At 42.5% G+C, this 21,610-nt stretch overlaps 1 protein-coding gene across 1 annotated transcript in view; it reads left to right on the forward strand.

Moving 5' to 3' along the window:
- LOC311038338 (disabled homolog 2-interacting protein-like) overlaps positions 1-21,610 on the forward strand; it is a 214,846-nt gene that overhangs the window by 163,823 nt on the left and 29,413 nt on the right. Inside the window, exons 8-11 of the mRNA XM_084047804.1 lie at positions 9,910-10,054; positions 16,734-16,878; positions 18,268-18,504; positions 20,625-20,826. Of these exons, the coding sequence (XP_083903930.1) occupies positions 9,910-10,054; positions 16,734-16,878; positions 18,268-18,504; positions 20,625-20,826 (729 nt within the window). The remainder of the gene's footprint in view (positions 1-9,909; positions 10,055-16,733; positions 16,879-18,267; positions 18,505-20,624; positions 20,827-21,610) is intronic.

A 21,610-nucleotide genomic window follows, 5' to 3' on the forward strand; every position in this document is an offset into this window, starting at 1 on the left:
TTGACGGGTGGAAATGTCCAAAACTTTTACTTTTCAGGAAATGAAAAGAAAAAAAAAGTATTTCTATTAGAAAACAGCCGATGGGCTTGTGGATCTGCTACTTTTAATGCTTTTTTTTGTGTGACGCTGTTGTATGAAAAAAAGCCTACCTACAAGCTCACAGCGGCATCGCATCCTGCGAGCCAATAAGCTCAGTTACAACATGGCGGCTGTGGCTCCTTCTCTTCTGGTTCAGCAGCACTCTTGATGTGATCGGCTGGTTGTGCGGTTACCGCTCAATTCCTTCACCTCCCACACATCCCATAATACTGCCTCCTGTTCTCTCTCTCTCGCTGCCATTGCAGGCATTGCTGTTTTATTTATTTATGTTGTGATGTGATCTGGCTGCAGAGGCAGCAGCAGCAGCAGCGAGTAGGGAGACGTGTTCATCTTCTCCTTATTAGCACTGAAACGCCAGAGGGAGAAAAGCAGTGTTGGAAAAAAGCACTAAAATTGTTTGACTTTTCCTAAAAGTATCGATACTGCAATGTAGATATACTCTGTTACAAGTAGAAGTCCAGTATTCAAAATGTACTTGAGTAAAAGTTCAAAAGTATTGGTATAAAAATGTACTTAAAGTGCAAAAGTAAAAGTAATCATGAAAGTGAATGTCCCATTTCACAAGTTTTCAAATGTAGAAATTGTATAAACATCTTGGGAAAATAGCAGATCTACAAGCTCACAATGTGTCGCGATGTGACACACTGTGAGCTTGTAGATCGGCTATTTTCAAATGGCCGAAATGTATATATATGTGCAGTATATATATATATATGTTTTGTAATAATAATCAAAATCTCCAAAGTAACAAGTAGTAACTAAAGTTTTCAAATGATTGTAGTGAAGTAAAAGTATAATATTTTCCACTGAGATATAGTGGAGTAGAAGTAAAAGTACTGAAAAATCTAAATACTCAAGTAAAGTAAATATGCAGGATTAAGACAGCAGAGCATGATGAGGAGGGAGTAGTGGACTAGATCAGGGTTTCTCAAAGTGGGTGCCATTGCACCCTAGGGTGCCATGATGCAAGTCCAGGGGGTGCCGCAGAATACTTTGATAATATTTGGAATTTCATCAATATAACTTCAGTTTAACCACTTAGACCCTGTAGTAAAACAGACCTGAGTTGTACTGTACGTTGGTGCGTACAAGTACAAGTTCACAACGTGGTGTTTTTTTTCCCTTTTTATTCAAGATTTGTTTGGAAATAGCCGATCTGCAGCCTTACAATGCGTCACATTGCGACGTGTTGCGAGCTTGTAGATCGACTATTTTTAAATAGCCGATATAGGTTTAAAGTGCGGAATATAGTCTATCTTTTGGGCTTGTTATCATAGAGCTGGTTGCTTATTTCTCTCGCAAAATCTGGCAACACTTCTGTTGGCGCTTAGTGTTTTTCAACTGAAGGGATGCAGTCTGTTTGGTCTGTTTTTGGACGTCGTCCAAGGTTACATTCTGTTGAACATTTGCCGAGCGGTGCAGCTTATCAATATCAATGTTAGGACAAGTGACCATTAAAAAGAGAGCAGTGCCGCACACTGTGTTCACTTACATAACCATTTTATTGATACAACTTGTTCTTGGTCATCTGACCTTAATCTGAATAAACAAAAGAAATACCTCGTATGGGGGACCAGGAGAACAATGTCCATTGTCCTATCGTGGAGCCAGGCAAATCAATTGGCACAATATGGTCAATCAACACAAAAAGTAGAACCCATCCTCTGGGTGGCTCAGTTGGTAAAGCTCTCGCTTTTGATTCATAAGGTCATAAGTTCGATCCCGGGCACCGTCGAATTAGTGAATGAATAGAGTTAGTTATATATATAATATATAATATTATTATATATATAATATTATATATATATAATATTATATCTCTACAATGGGCATTAGAACATCACAACTCAATGCCAAAGTCACACATTATCTTATCCACGTCTGAAGCTTGAAAATAATTAATACAATGTTGAATAATCTACAATTCTTTTAAGAAAATATAGGCCTCCCTAAATGTTATGTAGCCAGCAGAGCATGTAGTTACAGCAGCAGTGAAAGGTGTCCTCCATTTCTCCTTGCTTTTAAATGGCTGTGTGTTTAGTACCACGAGCACATCTCACTTATTCCTCATGCAAACACATACCCCGTGAGTACGGTCCCTAGTCTCTAACTTAAGTTTCATAAGACTCTCCATACTTTAAAACGGGGATCTTCAGCGTTTTTCAGGCCAAGGACCCCTTAGCTGAGACTGAGAGAGAGATGAAGCAGGGACCACCACTACATATTGGATACATGTTAAATTTAACAACAGAAACCTTCGATACTTTGTAAACTTAACCTTTGGTTCAATACTTGGTCTGCTATTTTTTTCCCTGTACAATAAACCTCTTCAAAAATAGCTGAACTACAAGCTCACAACGCGTGAAATAAAGTCCCTATCACACAAAGATTTGGCTGAGAACCTCTAGGGGTCCTAGGACCTCTTGTTTAGGACCCCTGCCTTATAACATTACAGTTGACACAAACAGACCGCATGCATGCACTCACATGCAGACACATGCTGCTGGATTCAGATGAACATACCTTGGTGGAGGGAGACCCTGCTAGACTAAACACGTGTCTACATGACTCATCATTATTATTAGAGCTCATTATTATAGATGCTTGCATCTACAGTGCGTGCTTGACTCTAGTCCATTAACCCATTAAGACCGGGAAAGCATCTGTGTCATTTTTTGACGACTTTGGCTATTAAAACATAGCAGATATACAAGCTCATAGCGCGGCTTTGACCTTGTAGATCGGCAACAAAAATGTTGTGAATACTTTTTCTTGTCAAGTACCACCCAAAATGATATGAATTTGGCCGCGGACCCCCATCTCATAATATTTAATTCCAGGCACCTCCCAGAAGCAAAGATTTGAGTTCAAAATGTTCCCATGAAAAAAAATACATATTCAAATATTTGCACACGTTTTCATGATTTTTCAAAAATAGCAGATCTACAAGCTCATAGCGCGGCACTCGGTGCCGCGCTATGAGCTTGTATATCTGCTATTTTTTGAATAGCCAAAGAAATCTTAAAATGACACAGATGCTTTCCCCGATCTTAATGGCTTAATGTCTCTCTCTCTCCTCTCTCTCTCTCTCTCTCTGTGTCTCTCTCTCACCTCGACGACATGCCCACATATGGAGTGGAGAGCGGCGAGAGCAGAGAGGAAGGTGGGAGGCAAATAGGAATAGAAAGGGGTGGAGGTTAGAGGAAAGATCGTAATTGGGATGACATTTTCTCCCTCGTCCCCTCCCCAAAAAAAGGGGAAGTAGACTATTCTAATGACTGCGGTGGGCGAACCACCAAACACCGTCAAAAGGTCACACTTCCTCAGGTCTGTGGGTGTGGTGGTTGTTCTGAAAGAGAGAGAGAGAGAGGGGGGAGAGAGAATGTAAATTCATACACACAATTGTGTATGCATTTGTGCTAAAGTCAGGTCAATGCCTCAGCCCTAATTGCCGTTTCTCTCCTGCCCGAGCCGAAGCTTTTATCGTTGTGAGATTTTTTAAGGCGATGATGATGTAAAATGGAGTGGTTGGTGGTTAACTTAACGCAGACTCAGCAATATTATAAATATGCATCAGTGGCAAAGCAAGCAGCTTGCCGATAGCTATGCAAGAAGCTCCTTTGTAACAATAAACAATAGAACTGGGACGTTCTACTGTTTAAATGCGCCTTCAGCCTCCTGATGCACTGAACTCAGTTTTACCTTCTACTGAATCCGTTGTTTCCCAAACAGTGGGTCTCGGCACCCATTTATGGGTCGCGAACATATTGTATCCCTTTTCTTTTCCTACATAACAAAGATACAAAATTCCATACATTTTAAGAAAAAAAAATAGAAGTAGTGCAAATAGCCAATCTACAAGCTCACAACGCGTTGCATCGCAACGCGTTGTGAGCTTGTAGATCGGCTATTTTCACTAGTTTGGGTCCTGGGGAGACTCTCTTTTGGGTCTCCAGCTAAAAGGTTTGGGACCCACTGATCTAAATGGATGCTTTCACTGTAAACACACATGGCAAGTCTACTGTACGTATATCTCTTAGACATCATTTTCTACGCCAGGCTGAAGGCATGGCCCCGAGACAATGTTTTCGCCCCTGTCCGTCCGTCCGCATGTCCGTCTGTCCGTCCGCCTGTCTGTGACCAGCTAATCTCCAGGAACCTTAAGACGGATCGGCGTGATCACGCATGGCCAAGTTGTCCTCATCTACTAAGTAGCCTTGTTTTATGATAATGTTAAAGAGCTTGATATACTAAAAATATAAATCCGTCTTCATGCTTACCTCAAAGGGAATCGTGCTCAGTCTACCTTTTTAAAATATTTTATTGCATTTCTTTTGCTGGGGGGGAGTTTTTTTTTTATATTTTAGGGGAGGGTGGGGTGTTGCTTTCTTACTGTTGGGGTGTTCTTTCTTGTATAGCATTTTTGCAGGAGGGGGCGGGGGGTTATTAGTGTCTGTGTTTGCAGATGAGACATGATGTGCGTTAACAAAAAAGAAAACAATCTCCATTTGCCGCACATCAGTGTATGATTGGCTCCCTGCAGTGTGACTTTGATTAGCTGAGGAGCTAGCAGTACAGTAGCTATAGAAACTGAGAGGCTCCACAGCTCCTTCTGTCTGCCTTCTGTCTGTGTTCTTGAAAGGCCGCTCTGCCTTTTCTGTCTCCCTTCCCCTCTCTCTCTCTCTCTCTCTCTCTCTCTCTCTCTCTCTCTCTCTCTCTCTATGTCTGTCTGTCTGTCTGTCTGTCTGTCTGTGCCTCTCTCTTTTGATCTATCTGTCTCTCTTTCTCCGTGTGTATGTCTCTCTCTCTTGTTCTCTCTGTGTGTGTGTGTGTCTCTCTCTCGCTCTCTCTCTGTCTCTGTCTCTCTCTCTCTTAACCACTTGAATCCCAGCATCCAAAATAGCAGATCTGCAAGCTCACAAACTGTGTTGTGAGCTTGTAGATCGGCTATTTTTGACGAAGAGATTTGGTGTAAATGGGGGAAAAAACGGTCTGTCTGTCTGTCTGTCTGTCTGTCTGTCTGTCTGTCTGTCTGTCTGTCTGTCTGTCTGTCTGTCTCGCTCTGTCTGTCTCTCTCTCTATCTCTCTCTCTCGCTCTGTGTGTCTGTCTGTCATCTGCCTCTCTCTCTCTCTCGCTCTCTTGATCTGTCACTTTCCTCCTCTCTCCCTGGCTGGCTCCCTTCTGCCTAACGAGGCACCATGGGACTTGGTGGAGGGAAAATTCACTCAGAAATGTGTGTTGACGGAACCAAATGAGTGGATGATTCAACTTAAGATGGTTTTGCAGTGTAATAATAACACAACATCTGGAGTGACAGACCGTTACTCACCAAGGAGTCTGATAGCCTCGGTCATCATCTCCACTCCAGGCTCCACTACTAACAGTCAGCAACTTCTCTCTTCTTTCTCGGTCTGCCAGTACGCCTGCATTGCTCTCTCAAAGCTCTACAAACTGATCAAGTATGCTGCAGCGCGCCTGTGTCTTCAGTCTCCCAAAAATGTGTCTCTCCACTTACTTGCACTGCCCTTCACTGGTTCCCTATAGTTTGCTGCTCGCATCCAATTCAAAACACTGGCGACGATGACCTCCAAGCAATGTTGAGAAACAAGCGGCCCGTTTTTCTATGAAAACAAGCCCAAAAGATTAAGTTTTGCAACTTTATGTCAGCTATTTGAAAATTGCAGATGTACAAGATCACAACGCGTCGAATTTGCAAAAAAAAAAATCACGATTTTACAAAAAGTGCAGATGAAGCCCATAGGTAATACGTTAGAATAATTCTTAACGCATATTTTTGCATGTGTACTCAATGTTGTATCACAGGTTGCTTTTATTAAGTTCTGGTCAGAATGTCAGCTTGTGTTTGTGTGTGTTTGTGAGTGTAAATGTTGGTGTGTGTGTGTGTGTGTGTGTGTAGCAGTTGATTTACTGTCATGTCGAGCTAATTAATGCAGTGAGGAGGATTGGTGTATTGCACCATATGGACAGAACTATGATGTGTGTCCCAGTTCTCAGGTTCATAAATTACTCACAGACCTGGAACGTCGGCCAGCTCTGCCTCACCCACGCCAATTCACTGCCATGATACTGTACGTACTTACTATATAGATAATTATCTAGGTCAGTATTGGAGCCTGTCCGATGCCAGGTTTTTGGATTTTGCACTTTGGCTATTCAAAAATAGCAGATATACAAGCTCTACGAGCTTGTAGATCTGCTATTTTAGAAAAATCGTGAAGATGTTTGCAAATCTTTGAATAATATATATTATTTTAAAGCGAAAATTTTTAACACAAATCATTGCTTCTGGGGGGTCCCTGGAACAAAATATTTTGAGATGAGCCGCGGCGGCCTAATACATATCATTTTGGGGTCCTTGACATGAAAAGGTTTGAGCGCCACTGATATAGAAACATACGTTTTTTTCAGAATACTTTTGGGATCTAGAAGACATGTGTAGAATCGGCTTCAGGTCTTCATGGGTTAATCACAAATCATTGGGATTTTCTTGAGAAATAGGACAATGTGCTTGTGGTTGGCAGACATAGACATGCCACCACCGCTCAGGTTGGCAGACACTTTGCATGCCACCAGTCTGTGTCCAATCCACAGCTGGCGGACAGACAATCAGTTTACAGGAGAGACTTCTGGAAAGGAACAAGGCAAATAAGACGGTTGGATCAGCATAGATACAACATGTTAGATACAGCAACAAGTCCTTCACCTGTTGTGTACTTGCTGTGCAACAGCTTAGACACAACAAGGCCTTTACTTGTTGTGATTATTGGAAAGGAGTAGCCTAAAAGAATGGGCATACAAACCGGAACTGGTAAAAAAGCGGATATCTTGCTGAGATTGTGTCTATATTCTTTGTATTATAGCGTCTCTGTCGGTGGAAAACTCACTATATCCAAAACTCTTACTTTTCAGAATTTGAATAAAAAAATGGCAAAAGTAGTAGATCCGCAGGTTCGAAACTCACTCAACTCACTTCGCGCCGTGTTTCGTGCTTGTAGATCTGCTACTTTTGTTTCAAATCTTTTTTATTGTGAAGCATGATCAAGTAGGGCGTTGAGTTACGAAAAAACACAAAAAATAGATAGAATATGGAGATTTCGGCCCATCAGCGACAATATGTTTGTATTGATTTAGATGGGACAGTAGTAGTAGAGTTACAGGTCTCCAGTCGAACCAGGGATGCTGAGGTTATGTACAGTAGGACAGTGGCTCTCAAACTTTTTCATGTCAAGGACCCCCACATCAATATGTATCTGGCCGCGGACCCCCATCTGAAAAGGTTTTGTTGTGCCAGGGACCAGAAGAGAAGATTTATGTAAAAAAAAATCAAAATTATTCAAATTTTCTATATTTTTAAAAAATCTTCAAAAATAGCAGATTTACCAGCTCACAGCGCGGCACAAAGTGACGCGCTGTGAGCTTGTATTTCTGCTATTTTTGATTTTTTTTTTGTTTAAATGGATGAACAACATACAGTATAAATGGATGAAGTGGTTCAAATGATTGTGATGCTATGTTAATTACTTTTGCTGGGGACCTCCTGTCCTGGTACGCCCCCATGGACCCCTGGGGGTCCCCGGACCCCACTTTTAGAACCAATGCAGTAGGAGACGCACTATCCGGTCAGCTACCGCCAGCACACGCCAATCAGTGTGTCTATTTCTGTCGTAACTGTAGATGTGAGTTGGCTGAAGGCTAAACTCCCTGTTGTACCAGTGAGCTGTGATAGCTCTGTGCCTCATGGGTGTCCAGTCTGTCCACTACATCCCCAGATCATTCTGAACAGCCAGGCTATTGTGCAAGGATATCGTTTGTGGACATTCAACACCATTATAGCACAGCCCCGCATAGGCCTATAGCTCTGCCAGCTAACTGTGTGTGGCCCATTCTGTCCCTGGATCACCAATTTCCCTGACAGACATGGAGAGAGAAGTGAGGCTGAACATCCCACTGTGAACTAGTCATAGTGACCAGTAATGGGTTTACAAAATGGAGCATAAAAAATGTGTTCTTTCTTCCTTTGGGGTTTAGGTTGATATGACTCACAGCAGGGTGAATACTGATTAGCTTGCCCAACTGCTGCTGTTAACTACATTCAACCTGGCATCCCTGTTTTGGGCATATGTCTGTATACTGTAGGTGATGCCAATCTAAATACCGCAGATGGTAGATTGGCTATTTTCGCCATGTGACACCTTTAAGTGTTTTTTATTCTGTTTATTTAAGAGCTGGAGAGACAGGGAAACCCCTGTTACTGAACAAACACTCTATTGCAATGACTACTATCAGAATATAGTGCTTTAACCTTATCACTTATCCATACCATTAAGTACATGTATATATTTTTTAAATCTTATTCCATTTTCTATACCCAGCTCTTGCTGGGTAGAACCTTCCCGTTACTGATGGCTACTTTAAACCTCCCCTCTAGTCCATGGATAACTCCACACAGCCGCAGGTTATCAGTTATCGAAAAAAGTCTGGAAAATATGTGGTGGGAGTTGTGGGAACTTGTGTTGTGATGCTGTACACAGAACTGCAGTCTCACTCCCAATCTTCTGCCAGATGGTCCGAAGACTCACCTCTTCAGACTCCACCTCACCCCTAATAGCACTCCTCTCTCCCTGTATCCCTTCTTGTCACCTTTATGATATAATACATTGGTTCTCAAAGTGGGGTCCGGGGACCCCCGGGGTTCCTTGGCGGGGTACCAGGAGGTCCCCAGCTAAATAAGTTAATATAGCGCCACAATCATTTTAACCACTTTAAACATTATTGTATACTTTGGCTATGAGCTTTGAGCTTGTAGATCTGCTATTTTTGAGAAATCGTGAACAATTCCGCAAATCTTTGATTATATATATTTCTTTAAAGCCAACATTTGTAACTCGAATCTTTGCTTCTGGGGGTCCCTGGAACTAAATATTTTGAGATGGGGTCCGTGGCCAAAATACACAATTTTGGGGGTTATTGATATGAAAAGTTATGAGAGCCACTTATATAATAGATGTGACTTTACTAGTATGCAGATAATGTTGGTTACTTGTTCTCATGTTTTTGTTATTTAGATTTGTTTTCTTGATTGCAAATGTTAATAATGTTATTTAGAGCTCATGTTTGGACAGATGCTGGCTTTGATGTCTATCTGGCATCCTAGTTTCTTGAAGGACACCAGGGTTCTCCAGGGTTTCTTTTTAACTGGGGGACACTATTTCAATGACGTCACGCGCACGTCGCACGCACATGTATTTTTACTTCAATAATGTGCGATCAATTTTACCTACTGTAGGTATACGAGTGCATACATGACTGTAATTTAGTTCATGAATCTATCAGCCACTGTTATCCAAACGTTCTCTATGGACTGCATCAGAACATCCGACAGTAGGCCTACACCTACAGTACTTACACAGTGGACCATTGATATGTATCCAGCCAGGGTCATTCCTATGTTAATTCACACTGTTGACACTCGGCAGCTTTTGTAAGCTTTGTTAAGGGGTGTGAACTGTGAATAGTTGTTTTTGACCGATAACATGAGGTAGACAGACGCACTTTCACGGTCATGCACGTGCTCCTGCTCAAAAGACTGGCGGTACGCCGTGGTACTGCGTGCAATGAGTACTGCACCACTATTGTTCTCTCTGAACTCTCCTTGTGTGACTATTTACCTTGCTGTTTATTGACCATAGGGTTCATCGTTCTAATAAGGGTAAAAGGTTTGAGAACCACTGTTCTAAATGCCTAAATTGTAATGTCTTTGCTTTCATGTTTTTTTTTTTGTGCTACAGGACTTCCTGACGGACCTCATGATGTCAGAGGTGGACCGCTGCGGGGAGAACGAGCACCTGATCTTCAGGGAGAACACGCTAGCCACCAAGGCCATCGAGGAGTACCTCAAACTGGTGGGACAGAAGTACCTGCAGGACGCCCTGGGTGAGTTGAGAGCAGGAGGAGGAGGAGGAGGAGGAAGGAGGGATGGAGGAAGAGGCAGTATGGGACATAGATATCGTCTCTGTCGGGTGGAAACCTCATATGTCCAAAACTGTTACTTTTCAGGATTCAAATTCAAAAGCTGCTATTTTTGAATAGAAAAAGTATAACTTATGGATAAAGTTGGTTACACGGATGCTTTCCCGGTTTGAATGGGTTAATTTTCGGAAAAAAACACAAACAGTTATAATACTTAGAATATGGAGATAGGAAGGGCAGGGGCAAGCCGTGCCTTCTTCTAATGGCATGATTGCCCCATGTATTGTATTGAAGCAGGAGGAGGTCTATCCATGATTTAAAACCATCATAACTCAGCTTAATTCTCAACCGAAGTGGTTTGGTTTGTTACAAATGTTTGATAATGTTTATAATGTGATAGAGGATATTTGGTTACATTAACCCATTCAATCCGGGAACGCTTCTCTGTCATTTTAGATTTCTTTGGCTATTCAAAAATAGCAGATATACAAGCTCATAGTGCGGCACAGAGTGCCGTGCTATGAATTGTATTTCTTGCTGTGGAGTTATGGCAAGTGTTCCCCTTGCCAATATGGCTGTGAAATTGACGCACAACCCCCAGTGGCCAGTGTATTTACACATTTATGTTTATGGTATGGGGGGGCACCTGTTTCTTTGACGAATGGCCTATCCAGTTGGCGATTAAACAAAATGGTCTCTCTCTCTAAAACACAGGTGCTTGTTTGATATCTCACAGTTTTTCTATCTGTTGTTGTTGTTGTTCTTCTCATCTGGCCATGCTGCTGGCCGTATAGTGTGTGCAGCTGTGTGTGAGACATGGAGGAATGTTGGGCGTGTGTGTGAGCGTGTGTGCAGACGTGCGTGTGTGTGTGTGTGTGTGTTTTGTGACATTTCCCCTGTCCCAGAGGCTGGAATAAGAACAAAGTGTTTACGTGACCTTCTGGCTGGCTGCGGGTCTTTCTATTGGAGCTCCACTTCCTTCTCCTGTCCTTTCTCTCTCTGTTTCCTGTGTTTTCACTCCCACCCCCCTCTGTGTGTGTGTGTGTGTGTGTGTGTGTGTGTGTGTGTGTGTGTGTGTGTGTGTGTGTGTGTGTGTGTGTGTGTGTGTGTGTGTGTGTGTGTGTGTGTGTGTGTGTGTGTGTGTGTGTGGCGGGGGGCTTTTTTTTTTCAATTAGTCATCTGATAACTGTTGTAACGTTTCCTGCCAGTCAAGGTCTCAGCATCACATGTTTGTGACCTATATAATACCATTAAGACTCACATCGTCCATGCTGTGTCTGTGTGACCTCCTCCCCTTTGCTGTAGCTCCGGGACTCGATAATGTAAAGCAGTGGTTCTCAGCCAGTGGTCCGGGGACCACCCGTGGTCCTTGAGGGGGTTCCAGGTGGTCCCCAGCTGAATGATGCTGGTAACCAAATGGACCCTTATTAGATCTTTAACTCTTGAGAGCGTAAAATGAAACCAAATGGACCCTTACGGGTCCATTTTGTTTCATTTTACGCTCTCAAGAGTTAAATTATTGTTAAACATCTGCATTACTTAATTAAATAATTGTCTAAATGAAGCAGCCCCCCCCCCACACACTGCAGATTAAACTTTTTTTTTCATAGATTTCATAGATAGCTTCATAGACTTGTTTGACTGCATTATCACCATCAGTGTTGTGTAAAATAATGTTTTTTGGTTTGTTGACATAGGGGTCCCGGACCACCTGTTGAAGACCCATGTCTATTGTCATTTTTTTGCCAGCCTGCGCCGAAGTTAACATGGAGACGAGTTCCTTTTCGGCAACGCGCCTCCATGGGAGCTACTGTAACGGGGGAGGCGGGGGGTCACAGACGGGCTAATCCATGCCTGTAATTCTGTGCAACGTGCTGATTATTTCCTTGGAGAATATGAACAGAAGGGCTGAAATGAGGAGGCCAAAATACAATGAGCCCAGATTTAAGTTAAATTCACCATATCCAATCATTTTAAACAGAATGCTCAGACCGGCGTCTGCAAGATGCGGCCCTTCTATCCAAGTATGTCATTAATGAGAGGATTTAGAAATGGAAATTGACTTATTTAATTTTCATTATAAGAATAACTTTGAAGTGTCTGGGGCCGCATGATGAATTAAAATCAAATCGAAATCGTAAAAAAACACAAATCTGATATCTAGACCCGCACACGGGTGTGATTTTTTTTGGTGGTGTTATTCTGTTTGTATGTCAGTAAACTACAGCAGAGATATGCATCAGAAGAGCTAGAACAATGGAGAGAAAAGGGCAAACGGATACTCCCCCCAGAAACAAATATTATGCGTAGGCAAAAAATATCAACAACAACACAACTAAACTTCCCAAAAACTCAGACAATGTCACAGAAAAAGTAGAAGTGCAGACTAGACTGATTCCAAAACAGGTCAACTACTGTAACTTCTGTCGTCCAGGCCAGTGGTTCTCAAACTTTTTCATGTCAAGGACCCCCAAAATGATATGTATTTGATTGCGGACCCCCCACCTGAAAGTGCCAGGGATTTTTCCAAAATAGCAATGAGCTTCTATATCTGCTATTTTTGAATAGCCAAAGTATAAAATATGGATGAAGTGGTTAAAATGATTGTGACGCTATATTAAGTAATTTAGCTGGGGACCCCCTGGTACCTCCCAAGGACCCCTGGGGGTCCCCAGACCCCGCTTTGAGAACCAATGACTTAGTTAGCGATTAATTGTCACACAAATGATTGCGGTTATGGATGAGTGTTTTTGGCATTGAACATTAGAATATATTAATACAAATGTAGTCTGGGAGGCATTGCCTCGGAGTTTGGACAGCGGGGGCGCGGCCACTGCGTTGTGATTCAAATCAACAGCCAATGAAGAATAGGGGGCGGGATCCACATGCAGTGGGTGTTGCATCTAAATAGGATCGACGGGAAGCAATTTCCCCTTGAGAAATTTCGACCGCCATTGTTGTGTACTGCTGTTTGCCTCTCGTCGGACTTTTTAGACGAGTTGCAACCGGTAAGAGGCGTGTCCGCTCAGATTCAGAGCGTGACGTACATCCCGCCCACAAATACAGGGGGTTTGGCCCAGAAGTTCCTCGCCGAGCCGGCGAAAACTTCTGGGAACTCAGATTAATACAAATGTAATGTATGTATACATATTGCACAGGGCAGATATTATGACAAATAACTTAAAAATACAAAACATATTACTGAAATATGCAAAGTTTTCTTTTTTTATTGATTGATTGAATACTATCAACAGTTTGCAAAAAGTACAGAGGTACAGTTATGCAATAATTCTAAAAGGATAACACAAAAAAGCCCTGAGAGCTTGTTTCCATTGTGGTCCTACAGTGTAGGTATTCAATTAATCTACACATATAAAAGATTAAAAAAATACTAGGAGCAGTAAAAGTATATTTACAGAAAAACTGGGGGGGGGGGTAAAAAAAAAAGACAAGCTAGAAGACTTGAAAAGTGCTCTTTTATGGCGGTTTTGAAGGAGGGTAGGTAGGGAGTTGCACTTTTTGATTGCTGGTGGTGTTAGGGCATTCCACATGTTGGTGACATAACAGTAGAATGAATTCATCCCCATGTTTGTGCCGAATCTGGGGGGAATGAGATCAGTGGAGCTCCCTCTGGTGTTGATGCCCGTGAGCGTTTCTCACTCTTTTGAAGTAGTGTGACAGGTACATGGGCACTGCATGGTCCCTAGAGCAGTGGTTCTCAAACTTTTTCATGTCAAGGACCCCCAAATTGACGCTTATTAGCCCGCGGACCCCCATTTGAAAAGATAAGCCAGGGACTCCAATAAGAGAAGGTTTTTACGGCTCTAGCAGTGATTCTCAACCATTTTAATTTCAAGGACTCCAGTTTGACATGTATTAGGGCTACGGACCCCCATTTAATGGCATTTAATGGCATTTATACCACTGGGACCCCAATTTATATTGTAAAATCAATGTTAATTTAACTCTGAGAGTGTACAAATGGAACCAAATGGACCCTAACGGGTCCATTTGGTTCCATTTGTACACTCTCAGAGTTACAGACCCATAAGGGTCCATTTGGTTCCTGTCCATCATTTAGCTGGGGACCCCCTGGAACCCCCTCAAGTACCCCTGGGGGTCCCCGGACCCTACTTTGAGAACCAATGCCCTAGAGTATCTTGAAAACCAGGCCCATTGCAAGTTGCTGTACTCTGTCCTCTTCCCTGAGCCATCCCACCCTATAGCATAATGAGCTAGTGACTGACAATGACAGGTACTAATAATAAATGATGTGCTATGCCCAAAATAGGCCATATACTTAACCCATACAATCCGGGAACGCATCTGCAAATGTCTTCTAAATCCTTTATTGTTTTTCCGGGAAAACCGTATGTTGCTATAATATCATGGTTCTCAAACCTTTTTCATATCAAAGACCCCCAGAATAATATTTTGGTCGCGGACCCCTTTATCAAAATATTTTGTTCCAGGGACCCCCAGATTTGAGGTATATTCAAAGATTTGCACAAAATGTCATGATTTTTCAAAAATAGCAGATCTACAATCTCATATATGCTATTTTTTAATAGCTAAAGTAGAAAATAATGGCTATAGCTAAAATCTAAAATGACACAAATGCGTTCCCGGAATGAATGGGTTAATATTCAAAAATAGCGAAAATAGGCAATCTACAAGCTCACAACACGACACATTGCGTGCCCAAAAAAGGCCTGGAAATAACCATGAAAATATGGCATTTCTGTTGATTTCACCCAGCTGTGTTTTATACAGATGAATGGAAACTTGTTTCTAACGATTATGCAAAATAATATGTGATTAGCTCACATAATTGTGATTATGTAATCATTGTGTGACAGGACTAAACACAGCCATGGTTTCATCAACAGAATGTGTCCCATGCCTCCAGGCGCTGTCTTCCTCACTCCATCTGTACACTTCTAATATTGATGGTGTGTGTGTGTGTGTGTGTGTGTGTGTGTGTGTGTGTGTGTGTGTGTGTGTGTGTGTGTGTGTGTGTGTGTGTGTGTTTTCTAATTATACAGGAGTGTGCCTCATGCTTTTGTTGTGTGCTTGTCTAACTCTCAAGCTCATTTTGGTTCACAATCTGTTCAGGGCTGTTGAATAAATCCTGATTTATACTCGATTGTGCAACAGTGTCGCATGAGAATAGCCGACCTATTATGCTCAGTTGCTCACAAATAGTGAACTTGTAGATCCATGACAATCATACAGAATAAAACGTGGAATTTGCAACCACCTACCATCACCTATTAGGACTGGGTGATATAACTTTTGCCTCAATTACGGCTAATGAATTATTATCAGACAAGACAAAAGAGATAGCAGATCTACAAGCTGACAACGCTTTGCGATGCGACATATGAGCTTGTAGATCAGCTATTTTTCCTTTTTTTTACGTAGTAGTTAATCAGACAAAATATCTAGTAGTATTTTTGAGTGTTGATTCATTTATAATTTGTTTATACAAGAAATTAAAAAAAAAATGCTCATGTTGCTTATGTAGGTTAATCGATTATTCAATTGACCAACATAAGCAAGGTTATTGGCTCTTAAATTCCTACATGAGCAAGAAGAAGTTGGTTCTGGTTTCGAAGTGTTTTCGGGTAGTTAACCAGCACTACTATCTGTCATTGCAAACAAAGATGGCTCCCTTTTATAGGCTGTTGAGTGTGGTGGGCAAGTTTTAAGGTCAGACAATAATGATGGCTCACTCAAGGTTCAAGGGGATTTTTGTTTAGTGTGTCCCTGCCTGGTCTGATCATCATTAAGCAAGCCTGGTTTCCTTTGGTAGTAGTATAGTATCTAGCCGCCTATGCTGCCTTTCCTTACTGTTGAGCATGGGCTGTTTATTCTCTTTAATGAATGTGCTGTGATACATATTGTCTCTGTCGAGTGGAAACCTCATACGTCCAAAACTGTTACTTTTCAGGATTCCGTGACACGCTGTCAGGCTGCTATTAGCAGCCTAGGTGCCCGGACCGCTACGCCAGCCGTCCGGGCCGCGGATCTGCTACTTCTTGATACTTTTGTGTGACGCTGTAGTATGATCAACAAGGGCGTTCATTTATGAAAAAAACACAAAACGTTAAAATATGGAGATACTGTAAGAGGTTTCTGCCCGACAGCAACAATATAGTATGGGTGCATTTCTCCTTTCCGACATGTCGCCTTTCCGACGTTGACGAACCCTATACCTAACCCTAACCCTAACCCTAACCGCACGCGGAAGCCACTAGTCGGAGTGGTGAGATGTCGGAATGGAGAGTGAACACCATATAGTATAATGCATTTGAATGAGTTGGCGTGTTTGGCATTACTTTGGAGGATGTTCTGGCTCTCTGTCAGCACACTTTAGCAACCAATAATCTTAGCTGATAGAAAATGGGTTGGTGTCCCAGGCAGGGACAGTCTGTCTGGGGAGGTGTTTTTTTTTGTTTTGTGGACACTATAGTCCTCCTCCATGGAAACAATGAGGATGATGCATGTTTTGTTGCGGTCATCTCTATTAATGAGGAACAATAATGTAGACCGCCCCCTGGTGGCCTGCCATTAGGATTCCACTGCTACATCAAATCCAAAGAACTGTATCTTATCTGCCTCTCTCTCTCTCTTCTCTCAGGGGAGTTCATCAAGGCTCTGTATGAGTCAGATGAGAACTGTGAGGTGGATCCGTCCAAGTGTTCATCTAGTGACCTGCAGGAACACCAGGGCAACCTGAAGATGTGCTGTGAGCTGGCCTTCTGCAAGATCATCAACTCCTACTGGTAGGGCAAATTATGAATTACATACAGCCCACTATGGTGACACTGATATCTGATGTTGGTTTAGCGGTGGTTCTCACAAACGTTTTAATTTCTAGGACCCCTATATAACTCTGAGAGATACTGTACAAACCTTTAAGGGTCCATTTGGAATGCCCTCAATGAAGCTTGAGGGTCCATCCCTGGACCCCACTTTGAGACCCCACTGGTTTAGCTGATTGTTTTGTTAAGTTAAAGCGATAGTTCAACCCCAAAATGACCTTTTCTATCGATTAGTCACCCCATGGAGACTTGAATTCATGGATATGTTTTTTGTTTTTGTCGCATTCCTAAGCCAATAATTTGATGACCTGCAGTGGTTCAACAAAGAGTCTCCTTTGTGTCTCCTACCGGAACCGCTGGTCATCAAATTATTGGCTTAGGAATGCGACAAAAACAATAAAAATATCCATGAATTCAAGTCTCCATGAGGTGGCAAATCGATATAAAAAAAGTCAATTTTTGGGTGAACTATCCCTTTTAATTCTGCTTCCTGTGACCAGTGTGAAATATGGTGCACTGTGAGCTAATGGGGAGACTATTATTGTGAAGGGTGGCCCGGAAGCGGCTGGGTCGTTAGTTGAGCAAGGGATAATGCCCGACAGGGCGATTAACCACCTCGGCTTCGCCTCGGTGGTTAATCGCCCTGTCTGGCTTTAAATTTCAATAATGACTACCTCCCCATGCATTATCCCGCTTATTACACGGCTACTTAATAAATACATAAATACATTTACCCAAAAGTAACAACAAAACGAAGTATTTCCTTGCTTACGGCAATGAAAGTATTCCATAAGTATTGGGCTGGGCGGACAAGTTCGCCTCGCAAAAACAAATGACGAAATGGAAAAAAACTCGCCCCAAAACACACTCGCCCCCCATTCTATTTACTGCCAATTTGCCTGAAATACCGCCGGATTTGCCCCGGGGCGACTGTGTTTTGGGGCGAGCGTTTTGGTATTCCCCCGTTGTTGTGCCACGATAAACAAGGAAGTGCGGTGGATCAAATAGAATCACTTTTCGGTCATTGCATCGTCTATTTCTAATTTCAAATGTTTTCAAAAACATTCTTGAGAGCAACGTTTAGTTGTAAATGACATTGTTTGTTTGTTTACATGGCTGTCATGTTAGATAAAGCATAAAACCAAGCAGCGCAGGTTGGCACAAGCAGGTGCTCTGAGTCTCTGATTACACAGTTTCCTCGTCGGTCTCACCGGTCATTATCATCGGTCATTATCCAGAAATAATGACCGATGACTGACCAATCAGAATCGAGCATTCAACCAAGCCGTGTAATAAAACTACTTAGTAAACGTACAGGTCAAACTCTTTCTCTCTCTTGTCTCTTGGCAGTGTGTTTCCACGGGAGCTCAAGGAGGTGTTCGCGTCGTGGCGACAGGAATGCAGCAACCGGGGGCGACCGGACATCAGCGAGCGCTTGATCAGCGCGTCGTTGTTCCTGCGGTTCCTCTGTCCGGCCATCATGTCGCCGTCGCTCTTCAACCTGATGCAGGAGTACCCCGACGACCGCACCGCGCGCACACTCACGCTCATAGCCAAAGTCACACAGAACCTGGCAAACTTCACCAAGTGAGTATGCTTGTGAACTGAATGACAAATGGCCAGTGGTGGAAAATGTACTCACATATTTTTTATTTAAGTAAATACACTCTGTTACAGGTAAAAGGCCTGTGTTCAAAATGTTACTTGAGCAAAAGTACAAAAGTATTGGCATCAAAATGTACTTAAAGTACCGAAAGTAAAAGTACTAAAATGTTTGAAAATAGCAGATCTACAAGCTCACAACGTGTCGCGATGCGACACGTTGTGAGCTTGTAGATCGGCTATTTTCAAATAGCCTAGGTATAAAATAGGGCTAAAGTGGTTAATGTATGTTTTATAATATAATAATTTATTATCTGCAAAGTAATTAGTAACCAAAGTTTTCAAATAATTGCAGTGGAGTAAAAGTACAAAATTTGCCTCTGAGATGTGGTGGAGTAGAAGTAAAAGTATTGAAAATTGGAAATACTCCAGTAAAGTAAAAGTACCTCAAAATTGTACAGTACTTAAGTAAATGTTCTTAGTTACTTTACACCACTTCAAATGGCCGTTGTTTGCATATAATTTAATTTGCAATGAATGAGGTGCCAGGGGTAAAGTTCCTGCCCAGCACTGTAGAGACTGTATAGGGCTTCCTGCGGGGCATCCATAAGTGGGAGGGAAGCCAGGGGGAGAGAGAGTGATCACAGCACTAGCGACTCCTACAGGCTGATCAGGGCAGCTGTTCAATGAGGTGTGGAACTGTGAGGAGTATAGTGTGTATACCTCCATACGCTTTCAGTAGCGGCCTATAGCTATGTTTCACCCGTTACAATTGAAACGGGCCTCGCCCTCAGGGGGTCCCCGACTGACATTATTTTGCACGGAGTTATGTGCAGAACCGTTCCTACCCAGCAGCTTTTTCGGAGCGCATTTAGCGCTAGCAGAAAGCAGCAAAATTGACTGTGGAACATTGTCGTATTTAAAAATCACATCAACATTATTCACACAGCCTAACTGATTAACTGACTCCTCTCTAGCCCTCAGCTCAAAGCCTGTATCAACCGAGTACAGTAGGCTGTGTCATAGACGAGGGGAAGTGGTGATGATTATTTTCCATTCTAAAGGATAGAATATTGCTTTAGAGTTTAGCACTTAAAACGAGCCCCAGCGGGGCACGGTGGCACAGTCAGTAGCTCTGTCGCCTCACAGCTAGAAGGTCCTGGGTTCGATTCCCGCAGGGGACGCTGTGGGCGTGTTCTCTCCTCCGCGTCATCAGTGCCCATAGCCTAGGTGGGGTTGGTGAAAGGGCCTTTCTGTGTGGAGTTTGCATGTTCTCCCCGTGTGTCCTAGGGTAGGTACCCTCACAAAAATATGCAGTAGTCCTGGTCACTATACTGTCTCCCCCTGGCCAGCCGGGGCGCCTGATGGAGGGGAAGGGAACTGGTTGGAATAACGTGTTCCTTCCACGTGCTACGTCCAACCAGGCAAACTCCCCTGTCAGGTTACAAGAAGGTCAGTTGGCTCTCATGCATTGAAGGAGGCATGAGCTCGGCCCTGGCCTCCCTAGGTTGGCAGTGGGAAGGTAGTGCCCAGGATTACATAGACATTTGGCACTGGGTGTAAAAAATAGGGTTACAAAATCGTGGGATAAAAATTAATAAAAAAAACGAGCCCCCAGACCGCCCCTGTACTGTATGTGCTACGTCCTCCTGGTGAAACTCCTCACTGTCAGCTGAGAAGAAGCAGCATATTGGAGGAGACACGTGGTTGTCTGTGCTCTCCCTTGGACCAACTGTAGGAGTCAGCTGCTATTTTTCAAACATTTTAGTACTTTTACTTTTGGTACTTTAAATATATTTTGATGCCAATACGTTTGTACTTTTACTCAAGTAACATTTTGAACACAGGCCTTTTTTTTACTTGTAACAGAGTATTTCTACATTGTGGTATTGCTACTTTTACTTAAGCAATATATATCTGAGTACTTCTTCCACCACTGGTGACTAGAATACATCAACAAAACTGCGAGGGGAAAAAAATTAACTGAATTTGGACTAAATGTACCAAGTAAAGTTCAACAGAAGGATGCACATAAATAATAAATACGTGTTTTCATTTCTGTATCGACGTTTCCCCCCATCCTCCTCTTCTTCTCCCTCCTCCAGGTTTGGCAGTAAGGAGGAGTACATGTCCTTCATGAACCAGTTCCTGGAGCACGAGTGGACCAACATGCAGCACTTCCTGCTAGAGATCTCCAACCCGGAGACCATCTCCAACACGGCGGGCTTCGAGGGCTACATCGACCTGGGCAGAGAGCTGTCCACCCTGCACTCGCTGCTGGCCGAGGTGCTCTCCCAGATGGACCAGGTGCTGGAAACACAACGTGTTTGTTTGTACATTCAACCAGTAGTTCTACAAACTTTTTTTTTCGTGTCATGGACCCCCACGTTCATATAAATATATATTTGGAGGTATATTAGGTCTATTGACGTTGCTTAAAGGTAGGGTAAGTGATATTTTTTGGTTAAAACAAAAAGTATTTTGTTAAAAGGTTAAAGCACTATATTCTGATAGTAATCATTGCTGTAGAGTGTTTGTTCAGTAACAGGAGTCTCCATGTCTCTCCAGCTCTTTAATTAACAGAAAATACATTTTCCGGTAGGTGTCAACATCTCAGCCAATCAGGAGAAAGTACCCATTTTTAAGCTTCATTTTTATAGTATTCCAGTTCCAATTTTGCCTGATCATTTCTTAGTGTCATCACTTCCAATTTCACTTGTTTAATCTGTATCCTGATTGAGTTCTCTATCCTGATTGGATAAAATTGGAAATGAAACTGAAACGAAAATGCATTTTCTGTTTTATAAAGAGCTGGAGAGACAAGGAGACTCCTTTTACTGAACAAACACTCTATAGCAATGAGTACTATCAGAATATAGAGCTATTTAACACTTGTTTTAACCAAAGAAAATCACTTACCCTACCTTTAAATAAAGTTGTCCTTATTGTGCAAGTGTAGACGGTGTGCGTACTTACACTGTATTTATATCAATTACACACCCCATGAAGCCTTGAATTTATGGAGATTTTTTTTGTTTTCGTCTCATTCCTGAGCCAATAATTCAAATCATTTTGATGACTCCGGTAGAAG

Source organism: Gymnoscopelus microlampas (genome assembly GCF_963454915.1).
Source record: "Gymnoscopelus microlampas genome assembly, chromosome: 21".
Lineage (NCBI taxonomy): Eukaryota > Metazoa > Chordata > Actinopteri > Myctophiformes > Myctophidae > Gymnoscopelus > Gymnoscopelus microlampas.